The sequence below is a fragment of the Sapajus apella genome, unplaced genomic scaffold (genome assembly GCF_009761245.1).
Source record: "Sapajus apella isolate SASKATOON/1434 unplaced genomic scaffold, GSC_monkey_1.0 scaffold71, whole genome shotgun sequence".
NCBI lineage: Eukaryota > Metazoa > Chordata > Mammalia > Primates > Cebidae > Sapajus > Sapajus apella.
This window is the reverse complement of record NW_022437011.1, coordinates 8,014,246-8,030,273: the sequence shown is the minus strand read 5'-3', so window position 1 is coordinate 8,030,273 and position 16,028 is coordinate 8,014,246. Positions and strand designations below refer to the sequence as shown.

The following is a 16,028-nucleotide window of genomic DNA, read 5'->3' as shown; positions in this document are numbered from 1 at the left end:
GAGATGCAGTTTCAGTCTTGTTACCCAGGCTGGAGTGCAATGGCACCATCTTGACTCACTGCAACCTCTGCCTCATGGGTTCAAGAGATTCTCCTGCCTTAGCTTCTGAAATAGCTGGGACTACAGGTGCGTGCCACCACCCCCAGCTAATTTTTGTATTTTTTTTTTTTTTTTTTTTGAGTCGGAGTTTCGCTCTTGTTACCCAGGCTGGAGTGCAATGGCGCGATCTCGGCTCACCGCAACCTCCGCCTCCTGGGTTCAGGCAATTCTCCTGCCTCAGCCTCCTGAGCAGTTGGGATTACAGGCACGAGCCACCATGCCCAGCTAATTTTTTGTATTTTAAGTAGAGACGGGGTTTCACCATTTTGACCAGGATGGTCTCGATCTCTTGACCTCGTGATCCACCCGCCTCGGCCTCCCAAAGTGCTGGGATTACAGGCGTGAGCCACCGCGCCTGGCAATTTTTGTATTTTTAGTAGAGACAGGGTTTTGCCATGTTAGCCAGGCTGGTCTCGAACTTTTGACCTCAGGTGATCTGCTTGCCTTGGCTTCCCAAAGTGCTGCTGGATTACAGGCGTGATTCACTATGCCCAGCCTGGGTGTTTAGAAACCTAGGCTCCAAGAAATATAGTTTGAAATCCACCAATGTAAAGCATAATCTAAGAAAATGTGTATATAGGCCAGATGTGGTGGCTCATGCCTTTAATTCCAGCATTATGGGAGACTGAGGCAGGAGGATCGCTTGAGCTCAGGAGTTTGAGACCACTGTGGCAACATAGGGAAACCCTGTCTCCACAAAAAAATTTAAAAATTACCCAGGTTTGGTGGCATGTGCCTGTAGTCCCAGCTATTTGGAAGCCTTATGTGGGAGGATCGCTTGAGCTCAGGAGGTTGAGGCTGCAGTGGGCTGTGATCGCACTCTTGCATTGCAGCCTGAGTGACAAAGCAAGACCTTGTCTCAGAAAAAAAGAAAAAAAAAAGAGAATATGTATATAAATGATATATCCAGGTGATATTAAAAGGAAGAAAATTTTGCAGTGTTTAGGAATACTTTTTTTTTTTCTTGAGATGGAGTCTCACTCTGTCACCTAGGCTGGAATGCAGTGGCGCTATCTTGGCTCACTGCAACCTCTGCCTCCCAGGTTTAGGTGATTCTCCTGCCTCAACCTCCTGAGTAGCTGGGATTACAGGCATATGTCACCACACCCAGTGAATTTTTGTATTTTTAGTAGAGGTGGAGTTTCATTATGTTGGTCAGGCTGGTCTCAAACTCCTTGTGATCTGCCCGCTTTGGCCTCCCACAGTGCTGGGATTACAGGCATGAGCCACTGTGCCCAGCTTAAAATACTTTTTCTTTTTTTTTAAACAGGAATGTATAACAGATGAGATATATTTCCTAAGGGAATGATATTTCCCTTTTGTATAATTTGGCTGTTTTGCCAGGACTTTAGAGGGAGTGGTTATGATTTCATGCCCATTTGGTGAAATGCCATCTATTTTAATGGTCTTTTATTTTTACCTTTCTGATTATTCATTTTTTTGTTTGATTTTTAATCAGGCAATTATTACAGTTTACGTTCTCAGCATGAGAAAGCAGCCTTATATTTCCAGAGAGCCCTGAAATTAAATCCTCGGTATCTGGGTGCCTGGACACTGATGGGACATGAGTACATGGAGATGAAGAACACATCTGCTGCTATCCAGGCTTATAGGTGATTATCTAGAGTGGGGTGAGGTGGAGCAGATTTCTGTGATGTTAGGAGCCTCTAAGCCTGCAAGTTGCTAACCTTGATTCTGCCTTCTTAGCAGTCTGTCTTTTCTGTTTCTTAGACATGCCATTGAAGTCAACAAGCGGGACTACAGAGCTTGGTATGGCCTTGGGCAGACCTATGAAATCCTTAAGATGCCATTTTACTGCCTTTATTATTATAGACGGGCCCACCAGCTTCGGTAAGTCTGGTCACTTGACAATGTGCCTGATGTGGCAGGAGCTAATAACATTTTTTTCCCTTTTGATAGCTATTGTCAAATCACATGGTTTTGACTCTTGGAGACCTGAGTTTAAACTTGCTAAATGCTGTTTTGTTATTTTCATTTAGTATATTTCACTAACGGGTTAATAGTATAATTATGAACACAAAGTAATCTATTATATGGAGCATTAGGTTAAAGTCCAGTTGTTTCATAGATTTGAAGTAGTGGCATACTGGTTCCTTAAGGGAGAACTTCAGTTTCTGTAAAGTCTTTGCTCAGACTGCCTGTTCTTCTTTCTCAGACCCAATGATTCTCGCATGCTGGTTGCTTTAGGAGAATGTTACGAGAAACTCAATCAACTAGTGGAAGCCAAAAAGGTACCTTAAATTGGGTTCTGAAGAATTTGGGTGGAGATCTGCTATTTAGATGAATGTGGGGCTATCTGTGCTTTAATTTTTCCCTTATTCTGATATAGGTACATAGGAAAGTCTGAATATTTGTACATACATAGTATGAAAGCAAAGCTGGGCCAAGATCATCAGTGGAAATGTCAGTATGTAGCCTAGACCTATCAGAACTAGTAAAAATGCCTTGCATTCTATAAATCTGAACCTCTGGGAGGCTTGCAGGGTCTTAACCTTCGTATGATTTAGTAATGGCATATGGGACAATGGTCAAAATTATCAGTTTATTTTTTTGACAGTGTTATTGGAGAGCTTACGCCGTGGGAGATGTGGAGAAAATGGCCCTGGTGAAACTGGCAAAGTGAGTGAAAGGAGTGAAATGCTATTGATATTTCTGTGGGCTTCTCTGGGATGGTGGGTCCTGCATGCTCTAGAGCTTCCTATCTACCCATCATTCTACCTGGGTGTGGGGATGTAGCAGGATGTATGAAAGCTGTCTGCGAATGTAGCCATTTTGACCTTAGAGAATGCCACTTCTGGCTGGGCGTGGTGGTTCATGCCTATAATCCCAGCACTTTGGGAGCCCAAGGCAGGTGGATCACCTGAGGTCAGCAGTTTGAGACCAGCCTGGCCAACATGGTGAAACCCTGTCTCTATTAAAAATATGAAAATTAGCCAGGCATGGTGGCGGTTGCCTGTAATCCCAGCTACTCAGGAGGCTGAGGCAGGAGAATTGATTAAACCCTGGAGGTGGAGGTTGCAGTGAGCTGAGATTGCGCCATTGCACTCCAGCTGGGCGACAATAGTGAAACTCTGTCTCAAAAAAAAGAGAATGCCACTTCTCTTGAAGGAGGGCAGTTGCTTTCCTATTAAAGCAAGGGATCAAGAATGATTTGAAGAAAGAAATGAGGAAATTTTTGTGTCAGAGCAGTGTAGGAAAACTACTTTCAATCTTAATTTCCTGATAGGGGCCAGAAAAATTAGGAATAACTCAAATAGTAGGCAAAAAGTTTCTTTTTTTTTTTTTTTGAGATGGAGTTTCACTCTTGTTGCCCAGGCTGGAGTGCCATGGTGCAGTCTCGGCTCACCACAACCTCTGCCTCACGGGTTCAAGCGATTCTCCTGCCTCAGCCTCCTGAGTAGCTGGGATTACAGGTGTCTGCCACCACGCCTGGCTAATTTTGTAGTTTTAGTAGGGACAGGGTTTCTCCATGTTGGTCAGGCTGGTCTAGAACTCCTGACCTCAGGTGATCTGCCTGCCTTGGCCTCCCAAAGTGCTGGGATTACAGTGGTGAGCCACTGCACCCGGCCTCTTTTTTTTTTTGGGATGGATTCTTGCTCTGTTGCCCAGGTTGGAGCGCAACCTCTGCCTCCTGGGTTCAGATGATTCTCCTGCCTAAGCCTCCCAAGTAGCTGGGATTACAGGTGCATGACATGACACTGAGCTAAATATATACAGTATTTAGTAGAGATGGGATTTTACCATGTTGGTCAGGCTGGTCTCGATGTCCTGACCTTGTGATTTGCCTACTGCGGCCTCCCAAAGTGCTGGGATTACAGGGGTGAGCCACTGAGTCATCACCCAACCCCGGCTTTTTTTTTGAGTCAGAGTCTTACTCAAAAAGACTGGGGTGTACTGGCACAATCTGGGCTCATTGCAACCTCCACCTCCCGAGTTCAAGCAGTTCTCCTGCCCCAGCCTCCTGAGGTGGGATTACAGGCATGTGTCACAACGCCTGGCTAATTTTTGTATTATTATTTTTTTTTTTAAGCAGAGATGGGGTTTCACCTTGTGGGCCAGGCTGATCTCAAACTCCTGACCTCAAGTGATCTGCCCGCCTTGGCCTTCCAAAATGCTGAGATTACAAGCATGAGCCACCTTACTCTGGGTAATCCTCGAGAATTTTTGCAAGGATGTATTGTCTAGCTTAGATAGTAATGTTTATTAACTCTCCTTCCATCATTAGCAGAGTAATGATTTTAAGCTTTGATAACAGTAACTATCACATCTAATACTATTCTAGTTCCGAAGGTATCATTTATGTCAAAATTGATACTTACCCATGTATTGTTGTTTTTTTGGTCTTGTGTACTTTTACTTTTTATCACTAAGTTGCTTTGAGATATCATTTGTACTTAAAAGACTAGTTTCTTTTGTAGGCTTCATGAACAGTTGACTGAGTCAGAACAGGCCGCCCAGTGTTACATCAAATATATCCAAGATATCTATTCCTGTGGGGTATGTATCATACCATTAGAATTATCTTGCTGTTATTATTACTGTCACCTCAGTCATTTTGCTTTCCCTTTCTAGGAAATAGTAGAACACTTGGAGGAAAGCACTGCTTTCCGCTATCTGGCCCAGTACTATTTTAAGTGCAAACTGTGGGATGAAGCTTCAACTTGTGCACAAAAGTGTTGTGCCTTCAATGATGTGAGTATCAGTTCTTTAATAAAAGGTTTGGATTTTAGGCTAGAACACAAGATCTTTACCATGCTGTGGGGGTGGAAGGAAGAATTTAAGTGGAAAGCTACCTGCTACCAAAAATAAATTTTGCCAGGTTTGGTGGTGCATGCCTGTGGTCCCAGCTACTCGGGAGGCTGAGGTGACAGAGGACTTGAACCTGAGAGGTTGAGGCTACAGTGAGCCTCGATCACACCACTGCAGTGTAGCCTGGGTGACACAGTGAGACCCCATCTCCAAAAAAAAAAAAAAAAAAGCAAGCTACGTGCCTGTCTTGATCTATGGAACTTGTATATCAGCATCTTTTTTTTTTTTTTTTTTTTTTTTTTGAGATGGAGTTTTGCTCTTGTTGCCCAGGCTGGAGTGCAATGGTGTACTCTTGGCTCACCGCAACCACTGCCTCCTGGGTTCAAGTGATTCTCTTGCCTCAGCCTCCTGAGTATCTGTGATTACAGGAATGGGCCACCACACCCAGCTAATTTTGTATTTTTAGTACAGACAGGGTTTCTTTATGCTTGTAAGGCTGGTCTTGAACTCCTGACCTCAGGTGATCCTCCCGCCTTGGCCTCCCAAAGTGCTGGGATTACAGGAGTGAGTCACCACACCCGGCCATATATCAGCATCTTAATAACTTGTTTTTGAGACTAGCTCTGGACATGTTTTGAAACATTTGCCTGACTTTGTTGCAGACCCGGGAAGAAGGTAAGGCCTTACTCCGGCAAATCCTACAGCTTCGGAACCAAGGCGAGACTTCCACCACCGAGGTGCCTGCTCCTTTTTTCCTGCCTGCTTCACTGTCTGCTAACAACACCCCCACACGCAGAGTTTCTCCACTCAACTTGTCTTCTGTCACGCCATAGTTGGTTACTCTCGAGCCAGCATATTGTTAGACTCATCTTAATTAAGCCTTACCTCTATGTAACAAACAGTACGTCTGTTCCAAGGACCTCAGCTCTTGTTTCTATAGATGGCCATAGCTCCATAGGGACAGCTTGTGTAATTACCCTCAGAGGCTGGCTGACAGAATACTGGCAGGAACAGACATTGTCTTGCCAGTTAGAAGTACTTCTATCTTACTGCTGTCCAGAGTGGCTTTAGATCTTGGCCTTTTCTGAATGCTTTTTAAAATCTTTTTGCCCCCAAGAAAGTCCCTTTAATAGCACTTTAGCACAGGCAATGCTACAGAAGTGTCAGTGCTGCTGAGAGTGGAAGAAAGGCAAAGAAAGGAGGAAACTCTGCCACTCTACCCTCAGCTGGCCGTAGTAGGGCACTGAGTACCCTAGGAAGAAGTCAGAGCAATGGATACAAATGACCTTGCTCTTAGATTTGCTGAGCAGGATCCCTATTCTGATGTCAGAGATTAGGTTTAAGTGAATTAGAGCTATCCATTTGTTCTTACTCTATGGAGACAATCTTCCAAAACAGTTTTGAGGGGTTTTCTAAAAGCTTTCAAATTGGAAGTAACTTCCTAAAGTTGAATAAAAGAAGGTCAAAAAAGAATCTCACAGAGTTTGGGACTGCTGATAGCCCTTATTGAGGGCAAAAGATGGCTATATTGTTAGCTATACTCCTACCAAAGCAAAGCAAGGAGGTAGGATTATAATTTCACAGACATTTGGAAATAATGTTTGTGACTATCCATACAAGAATAAACTCACTTCAAGCTGGTCTGTTTTAATGAATTTTCAATGTAATTGTCTATTATTTTTTCCCTCCTATCTGCAACAGAATACATTTTTTCAGCCTTTATCTAGATGATAAAGGAAATCATTCTTGTGGTGCTCTTGGAGAGTTTCAGGCCTGTGCTTGTGTATACAGCAGGAGGTAATATGCTATGTCTGCTGTAACGAATTTGTACAGTAGATGCTATGGATCATTCTGAGCTTAGGGTCCAGACTTCATTCTTATTCCCAGAATTTTGTGTTACCTTTTTACCTCCTAAAATATGACACTTCATCTTATATTAAGGAAGGTTTAGAATATCTACTACCTGAATTCATTTCTTACTAAGCCTTCTTAGGCAAGCTGTATACTAGTTACTGGTCTCCACTGCCATGCTTTTTCAAGGTTCCCATGGTCCAGAATGATGTTTGATTCTCAATTTTTCTGTCTCCTTTATAATTTGTTTTAATGATTTTGCTACATTTGGAATTCAATTAAAAAAATGTGAACAATAATATCTTTAATATAACTTTTTTGTGTGTGCATAGAAACCATATAAGTAAAAAAAAAAAAAAAAAAAAGAGATTACATAGGTGATTATAATACAAAAGTGGGAAAAAAACCTTACTGATATATGGTAAAGCTTAAAAGAGACCTATTTGTTCAGAAGAGCAACCGACCCACCTCAGGGTCATGACTGCTCTTCTCTTTCCCCACAGCCTTAGTACTTTTTGCCAAAAGGCCCGGATTTGAGTAAAGGGGAGCGCCGTGAGCGTAGGATTCGGGCATAAGGGCTGCAGTCTGTTGAGCTTTGGCAGGTTGGTGTCCGGGGAAGTAAATTTCGAAGAAACGGTTTCTTCCCTGGAGGCTGTTGGTTTGGTTGCTGGTTTTCCTGATTGTTACCAAGGCGCTTTTTGGCAGAAACCTGGCCTTGGAGTTTTAGCACTGTATGATACTGCTCAGCAATACATGCTGCCTTCTTCCGAAGGTCCAGTTTGACTAGCACCATGTTGTTCTGCAATTCAGCCAGAGTCTGGTCCTAAGGAAGATCAATAAAGTTATAGAAAACACTTTTGTCTGGTAGATTAGAGAAACAGGGCTAATACATACCACCCATTACCAGTTATTAATAACTGTTTCTTCAAAGATTAAAACTCTTTAATGTCAGAGCTTATAATGGATAAGGGGGCATTTTCTGAGACCAAAATATAAGCAGTGCTGAATAGGACATCTTCTAACCCATAAGGTAGTACGAGCTTGAGTAAATTTAATTTCCAAGCACCTTAGTCTCTAGATATCAAATTAAATGTTGAGCTTAGTTTAAGATATAGTTTTATTTATTTATTTTTTAAGATGGGGTTTCACCATGATGGCCAGGCTGGTCTTGAACTCCTGACCTCAGGTGATCCACCCACCTCAGCCTCCCAAAGTGCTAGGATTACAGGCGTGAGCCACCACGCCCAGCCCAAGATATACAGTTTTAATATCTCTGGGATCAGGATGCATCTTACTGATAAGAAATGTCATAGCTAAATTGTTAATTTTTTTCTTAGCAGTACATAAAACAATGGTTTTTTAGATGAAATAGAACAGTAACTACCTCCCTAAGGTGGTTGTGACAGAAAATGCCTATAAATTACTTAGCATAGTGCCTGGTACTTAGTAAATGCTTAACAAAAAAATAGTTATTTTTATTTTGCAAATATACTGCTGTCACTCTAAGTTCAGCCTAAAAATCTTTACCTTTTTCTTCTGGTCCTCTTTCCTTTCTCACATATACACTGGAGTGTGCTAGTGGGAGAGAAGTGGGTAGTTTGCCCTAACCTGTTTTATTAAGATGTCATCACAAGTGGTCAAGGCTTGACGAAGTTTTCCTGCCCCAGTGCTGTGGCAACAAGCTCTCTCTGCTGATTGGAGAGACTCACCAAGTTTCTGAAGCTCTGTCCGCAGTAGCCTTATATTCTGAAAAAGGGGAAGTAGGAATCGGATTGTGGGCAAGAGCAACCAGTATAATAATCTGCAGGGGTCAGGTAGCCTTTTGAAGAGAAGTAAAATTAGAAAGGCTAGTGAGCTGAGTGAAATAGCTACCCTCCAGCATCTTGTCTTCCCATGAACCAGTGATAGACTGTTGGATGTGGGAAATGCCTTAGGTAAGAGTTTGGTAAACAGAGAAAGGTAATTACCTTCTGGCCCTCTTCTAACTTCTTGTCCACATCAGTGGTGAAGGGCTTGGCTGAGGGTGGTGGTTCTAACATTTTCTGATACTTATGCAACTCTGAGGGAAGGAAACGGGAAACTATAAAATATGTGGGTTTTTTTTTTAGCCGTGGCCCAATCTCTTCAACTGAGTTAAAAGTAGCTTGTAGCAAATATAAAAAGTGAGGCTATGTGCACCCTAGATTGAAATGTCAGGGGGCTGTAGCTTGCAGTTAGGAAATTATGTTAGAGCAAGAGTCAGAAGGCCTGGGTTTGAGTAACAGCTCGTCCCTGAACCAGTTATGTTTCCTGCCTGTCCCTTTCCTCACCTTCAGTGGTGGAGTTTAGCTCTGCTTTGCACTGCTGTAATTTAGCTTTAACCTCCTGAAGCTGCTGGGTGGAGGCAGAAGCTGCCAACCTTTGTGACCGCCGTAGGGACAGTTCAGACCCTGATTGCTGTTGGGCCACCGACTGTTGTCTGGCTTCCTGCAAGAGAGCTTCTAGCTCTTCAATCTTTTCATCTCGCTCCTAAGAGGGAAGCAGAGAGCACAATTCTGTGCAGAGCCAGAAAAATATTGCCGAGGCAGATGACTGAACAGACACTGATCCCTTGAAAACCTATTGTTAGCACTTAATACGATTTCCTGGCCAACTAAACCCTTAATCAATTCACCAAACATTGATTGAACCCAAAGCACTAAGAGGAACAGAGAAAATATATTCCTGCCCTTACTGGAGTAGTTTACAAAATCTCTTTACTTCAGGCAAGCTAGTGATGGAAATCTGAGCAGTTAGTTGGAGCTGGCTCAGGGCAACTCACCTGAATCTCTTCTTGGTAAAAACTTGTCAGTGACTCCTTAAGGATATTTAGTTTTTCTTCATACATTTCCTCCAATAGTTCCTTTTGGGTGTCCAAATGTTCACTGTCAGAAACAGAGGCGAAAAGAGAAGTAAGTGAAGATTCTGAGGAGTGAACTTGGGGAACAGATCTTGAGGCACAACTCCACCCAACTCCTTACTTCCTACCCTCTGTCCCAGGTGTCCCAGAGGGATCACTCAGCTAGTACCTGCACCACTGCTCCCGCTGTTGCATCTGTTCTACCATCTCAGTGCAGATTTCATCTCGGAGCTGCATCTCCAGCTGCAACTTTTCCTGTCGTTCTTTCAAAAGCAGTACCTTCATGGCTTCCACTACTTGTAGAAGCTCCTAGGAGAGACACACATGTCAGAGGTCATCAGATGCCCATGTCCTCAAGAGGCACAAGCCCACCTGGAAGGCACCACAGAAAATGTGTAGCTACTAAGCAGCTGCACCAAAGCCTTCTTGTCTTCTCACCTCTTTGCCATACATGGAGACATCAGCTTCATTTTCAGTGTCATTATCAAGGCCTGCGTCTGCCTTAGCCCCTTTCTCTAAGCGGGGGGATGACTGAAGACTATGTTCCTTGATGAATGAGTAAAGGGATGGGAATCCTAGTTGCACAGGTGGGGCATGTACAAGCTAGAGAGAAAAAAAATATCTTACTTGACTCTATATGTAGTCCCTAGGAGCTTTCTTAGAATTACCAGTTCCAAGTGAGCATACCCATCATACCTCTAGCTTCTCACCTGGCTAGCAATGGCTGAGAACTTGGCCACATGAAGAGTCTCATCATAGGTGGATGCACAGGGATTCACATTGACAATCATGCAGGAACGGCCTCGGCCTGTGAAGAAACCTTGGAACACTCGAGTCAACTTGCTGTCGCGGAAGGGAACCAAGTTCTGCTTTGAGCTGGCAGAGAATCAGAGATATTAGAGCTATGAGCAGAACAGTAGCCTTTGGGGGTAGCCTAGCACCAGTGGTGACCAGGAAGTCTCTTAGCAAATTGCAGAGCCTAGGGCTTATAGTCAAAACCTCACCGGTTCTGCTGGTTCTGGCGAAGGGCAGCAATACAGCGGCCCAGGGTGTGCAGAGAGGTGTTAATGTTTCCTGCTTCCTTCAACCGTTCACCACTCTTCTGATCTTTGCAGCGCTCTGAGCCAGCCAGATCACAGAGTGACAGCCTAGAATGATGCACAGGATCTGACAAGGGCCTCATGTGTTATGAGCCTTCTGGCCCTTTGTATAATTCTGGAGAGGGGAGGGCCCACTAAGAATCTCTGCACCCAAAAAAGGAGAACAAGTTCCCCTAAGAACCTCCCCCATGCTTTGCCAACTACCATTTATGACCAACAAGCCCAAATTTCAAAATGGAAAAACTTACTCGCTGATCTTGGGGACTATATCTCCTTCCCCTTGAAGGTGTAGGATCCTGATTGAGAAGATGCTATGACTGGAAGTTATGAAAAACAGAAAGTCATTGCACATCTTCCATGACCAGGCAGAACACTAACGTTTCCTGGAACACAGTGAAGTTTATTCTTAAAATCTACTCACCTGCGGCTGGAGTTCTGGTTGAGGTGGGTGCTGGCAAAGCTCTGGTTCTTACGACCCACTTTCAGGAGCTTCCAGGCCTCCTCAGCATCTTGAACATGAATCCAGTTGAGATCTGAGGCCAAAGTAGAGAAGGGTATAAGAGGGAACATCCAACTCTTTTGCCAGTCTCTCCCCAGTTGCCCTCCAGCATTCATGCCAGCTTCCCCCATTTCCCATACCTTTCACATAGGGATTGCCATTTTGATCCTCGCATAGCCGCAAAGTCTGCCTCTTGCGCTGCTGGCTAGGCGGTTCTAATAGGTCATAAAGCAGTTCGTTGTAGATCTCAAAGAACGAGATCCAGACGGAGAAGCGAATGTCTGCTGGGACAGGTACTGGGGCAGTGTCTGGCTGTGCCCATCGGTGACTTGTTTCTGGGGAAGAAGCCAATGTATAGGGCATTAGCCTAGAGCAGTTCATCTCTCTTTTGGCCTGCAGGGGCCTCGGAAGGCAGACCTCAGATTGTAACCTCTGGTCTGTACTCCGGGCAGCTGTTAGGAACAGGGAGTGGGTTCCTGCTGTTTCTTGGCAGAGCCCAGTCATCATACATACCATCCAGCTGGCTACTGCTGGTATACTGACTGATGGAAGAGAGCCCAGAAATGCCACTGTCAAAGCTGGTGCTGGTACCTATCCGACTTTCAATGTAAACACTCCTCTTCAAGGAAGTGGACAGCTCCTCCTGGAGGGGCACAGGGAGAAGGTAAGCACGAAAGTTCCCTAGATTTGTACCCCCTGCCCCCACTGCCATGGATATCAATGCTTTACCTCTTGGAGGCCTCCATTTAGTAGGGATAGCTTCTTCATTTCCTCCTGTCGGATCTGCTTGCTGTCTAGCCAAATTACCTCATTGGAGAGCAAGGGTTTCAGATCAGGTGTTGGATGAAGTTGGCCTTGGAGGCTATTGAAGATCAGTGCCAGAGACCGGGGGAGAATCCCTCCATCCTTGATGGTACCTGGAGGCATATGAAAGATGGACAGCTGAGGCAAGTGTCTTACTCCCCCTAACTCAGAGTATCAAAAGGTAAAAACAACGCCATTACCAGCCAATCAGGAATCCTGTGAAGTGTTGCTACTCACCTTGAATCGTGTGGGTTTTCCCTGAGTTAGTGACTCCATATGTATAGATGAGCCAGTTCTGGCCTTTGAGTACATCTTTTACCATCTCCTTCACAGTTAGGTTGAAGAAGGATGCCTGTCCCACTTCTGGCCCAAAGATCTAGAGAGAGACCCAGATTTTTAGTGGCCTATCCTTCATCTCCCACTTGCCTCCTGTGCAAAGCCACAGATATATTTCTTCCTGAGTGGTTGGCTCCGGAGACCACTCAAGCAGCTTATTCTTGCAGTGCTGCCATCTGTTCCCCAAACACTGAGGACTAAGCACTCTCTGCTAGTCCATCTTTCACCCAAATCAACAAACACTTAAGGAATGTTATGCTCTAGGCCTGATGCTGTACACACAATGGGGGCAATATAATGGCCCCCAAGCATGGGCTTTGGAGATACATGGATCTAGACTCAGGTCCTAACTCTACCAATGACTAGCTACATGGCTTCAGCGATATTACATTCGCCACATTATCCTTGTCAGGAAAATAAGGAAATAATGATAATATAATTTGTTGGAATTGATATACATATATTATTTGACATAGTGACTAACATATAACTAGGGCCCTCAAAATTGTAAGTGTGCATATACAAGGAACTCACAATCAAGCAGAGGGGCTTTCCCTCCAAAGAGGGAATAAAGTTGCCCTTACATGTTGGTCCTTTGTTCACAAACCAGTACCCTCCATACCTGGGAAAAGGTGAACCTGTGGGTGGCTTGGCCAATTCCCCGCTCGTTGCTTTTCAGGGCAAAAGAGTCCTTGGGTGCTTGTAGAACAAGGGTCTCCATATTCTCAATATGGACACAACCCTGAGGGGAGAGAAAATACAGTTGTCACAGAAGGCATTCCTGGGAATCTCTTTTGTGCTGCATCATTTCACCTTAAATCCTCCCTTCTCAGACACTCACCTGATCTTCCTGTCGTTCCAACTCTGAAGGTAATAAGGGCCTAACCCTTAGGTATACTTTCACCTTCTCCATACTGTCCTCAGATGGAACCTGTGGTATAATTCCAGCCCAGAACCACAGATTAATTTCAGCAGTTACCTCTGAGCAAATGGACAAACAGTAGTTTCTAGGAACCATGATAATACTACCCCACTTCCCCTCAAATGTCTCCATGCAGCCACTCTTTGGTTTTATAATTATTCCAACCCAAATAGACATTTTTATGACTTTGTCACCCTTCCCTGTCTTATCGTTATCCTGCAAACCTGGTTTGCCACACCAATGATCTGAGTTAGAATTTGTTGACTGGTATGAAAATTGGTATGTGCTAGTAAAGTAAAGCAGAGGCAGACACACTTGAATTTGAGTCCCAATTCCATCACTTAGTAACTATGAGACCTTGGACTATGAGTTCTTTAAATTCTTTGCCTCAGTTTCCTCATCTGTAGAATGGGGTTAATAATAGCACCAACATCATTCATTCAACAGATATTTAGAGGGTAGGTGCGGTGCCTCACACCTGTAATCCCAGCAATTTAGGAGGCTGAGGGGGGCAGATCACTTGAGGTCAGGCGTTCGAGACCAGCCTGGGCAACACAGCAAAACCCCATCTCTACTAAAAATAGAAAAATTAGCTGGGCTTGGTCGTGGGTGCCTGTAATCCCAGCTACTCAGGAGGCTGAGGCAGGGAGAGTTGCTTGGGCCCAGAAGGTGGAAGTTGTGCCACTGCACTCCAGCCTGGGCAACAGAGCAAGACTCCATCTCAAAACAAAAACAAAAAAACCCCCAGATATTTAGAGAGTGACTACTATGGTCTAGGAACACAGAAGCTCTGACAGTCCATAGTGAGAGACATCATCAAGGACCATGTTCTTATGGAACTTTATAAGTCTAAGAGAAATTCCATAAGAGGACAAAATGTAACAATGTGCGGTAATGTTTAGCATAGGACCTAGTACAGTGTTGCTCAGCCAGGGTCATTTTCACTCCAAGGGCCATTTAGCAATGCCTGAAGTACCTGAAGACATGTTTTGATTGTCATGAGTGGGAAGGCACTACTGACATCTAGTGGGTAGAGGCCAGGAATGCCGCTAAACATAACGCACAGGACAGATCCCGGGAAGAACTGTCTAGCCCCAAATGTCAACAATGCTGTGACAGAGAAACCCTGACCTAGCAGGAAAGCTACAACAAATTGAAGCTGTGGTGATACTATTAAAATCTGAACTGTGCATTCTACTTACATGATGCCTATATGACCTTGTGCAAATTATTTAGCACAGCTGGGCCTCAAGACAAAGAGAGATAACTATTATCGTTCCCTGAGAGATTGACAGCATGCACTTGAGGGTATTTCACTAATGCAATGCAAACAATAGTTCTTGTGGACACACAACTCTCAATTTTTTTTTTTTTTTTTTTACTTATCATGCCCTTAAATTTTTTTTTTCTTTTTGTAACCATTTTGTCCCAAATGCTCTTAATTTTGAATTGATCTCTCAGCCATTCAGGATTTTTAGTCTCTGACCTCATATTACCCTGTATGGACAACTATTGGCCTGAGGATATCACTTTCTGCCCCAGCCACTCCCCAGTTCCTTTACCTGCTGCTTGTCCTCCAGGGAGGCAGAGATGACAGAGCAGTCTGACAGAAGGTTCTTGCGTACCACAGATCCCAAATCTGCAGCTGTAGATTCAAACATGGGAGAGACTACGACATCGTCATCGGACAGCAAGCCCACTGGTGGAGAAAGGATCCCTTGCGACATGATGGCAGGGGCAGCCTAGGTCTAAAAAGAGACAAAAACGTGGGCAGGACGAACTTTTAGCAACAGAAGAGGCTGCGAATTTTAGAGGAGAAGTCCTTTACTCCAGGACACCAGGTCCCGCTCCCTACTTCCTTTCTCCTCCAATTATCGGCAAAAGGGAAGGGAATGAAAGAAGTTCACTTAATGAACAACTGGGAGAAGTCTGAGGTGGCTTTTTTTTTTTTTCCGAGACGGAGTCTCACACTCTCGCCCAGGCTGTAGCGCCGTGGCGCGATCTTGGCTCACTGCAATCTCCGCCTCCTGGGTGGCAATTCTCCTGCCTCAGCCTCCCGAGTAGCTGGGACTACAGGCGTGCACCACCACGCCCAGCTATTTTTTTTGTGTTTTTAGTAGAGACTGGGTTTCACCGTGTTGGCCAGGATGGTCTTGATCTCCTGACCTCGTGATCCGCCCGCCTCTGCCTCCAAAAGTGCTGGGATTACAGGCTTGAGCCACCGTGCCCGGTCTTGGGGTGGCATTTCTGAACGCGACCAGAAGTCCACAGAAATCTGGCCCCAAAAGCAGAAGGCCAAGCCTCAAGTAGGGCGTCTCGCCCGCCGGTGCTGTGGAGGTGGTGTCAGGATCCCTCGGCTTCTTCTCTAACCTCACCCCAAGGCTCACGGTGAGAACAAAGATGCAGCATTAAGAGAAAGAGATGGCTGCAGCTCCGCCTTCTTAAAGCCTATTCCGCGCGGGCAAGAGCTGGTAACCCGGACTCCAGCCCAGCAGCAAACTTACCCGAAGACGTGCCACTTGATCCTCCTTGGGTACCAGCTCGCTCACACCTGGTCTCCAAACCTGGACTTTCGCCGCCGGAGAGCCGAACTCCGCCCTCGAGGGGCAGCTTTGTTACCGATACAATATTTTAAATTACGCGCTGCGTTTGTTCGGCCAATCAGATAGCGAAGCCTGTAGCTACCAATCCACGTAAGGAAAGGGGGCGGACCTGACTGGAATTCCAGTCGTTTGCTTCCGCTTGACCTCTCAAATCTAATGTAGATCC

At 44.8% G+C, this 16,028-nt stretch overlaps 2 protein-coding genes across 4 annotated transcripts in view; one reads left to right on the top strand and one right to left on the bottom strand.

Annotated features, from left to right (window-relative positions):
- CDC23 (cell division cycle 23) overlaps positions 1-7,021 on the top strand; it is a 29,332-nt gene extending 22,311 nt beyond the window's left edge. Inside the window, exons 10-16 of one of the 2 annotated variants that reach the window (XM_032250380.1) lie at positions 1,559-1,712; positions 1,831-1,950; positions 2,276-2,351; positions 2,678-2,739; positions 4,539-4,617; positions 4,693-4,812; positions 5,532-7,021. In XM_032250380.1, coding sequence (XP_032106271.1) covers positions 1,559-1,712; positions 1,831-1,950; positions 2,276-2,351; positions 2,678-2,739; positions 4,539-4,617; positions 4,693-4,812; positions 5,532-5,702 — 782 coding nt within the window. In that variant the 3' untranslated portion in view covers positions 5,703-7,021. The remainder of the gene's footprint in view (positions 1-1,558; positions 1,713-1,830; positions 1,951-2,275; positions 2,352-2,677; positions 2,740-4,538; positions 4,618-4,692; positions 4,813-5,531) is intronic. The other variant, XM_032250381.1, reaches the window with a different exon arrangement.
- Positions 7,004-15,887, bottom strand: KIF20A (kinesin family member 20A). 2 transcript variants are annotated; one of them, XM_032250378.1, is made up of 19 exons: positions 15,764-15,887; positions 14,822-15,007; positions 13,179-13,268; positions 12,960-13,079; positions 12,239-12,377; positions 11,927-12,114; positions 11,711-11,840; positions 11,338-11,532; positions 11,120-11,231; positions 10,947-11,015; positions 10,603-10,746; positions 10,309-10,474; positions 10,037-10,201; positions 9,768-9,907; positions 9,521-9,623; positions 9,030-9,228; positions 8,688-8,779; positions 8,329-8,466; positions 7,004-7,543 (listed from the first exon to the last, which is right to left on the bottom strand). In XM_032250378.1, exons 2-19 carry the CDS (start codon positions 14,984-14,986, stop codon positions 7,226-7,228), a joined length of 2,673 nt encoding a protein of 890 aa, XP_032106269.1. In that variant the 5' UTR covers positions 14,987-15,007; positions 15,764-15,887; the 3' UTR covers positions 7,004-7,225. The 2 variants fall into 2 exon arrangements, with proteins under 2 accessions (XP_032106269.1, XP_032106270.1); XM_032250379.1 differs by lacking the exons at positions 14,822-15,007; positions 15,764-15,887 and adding an exon at positions 14,027-14,807.
- Positions 15,888-16,028: the final 141 nt, after the last annotated feature.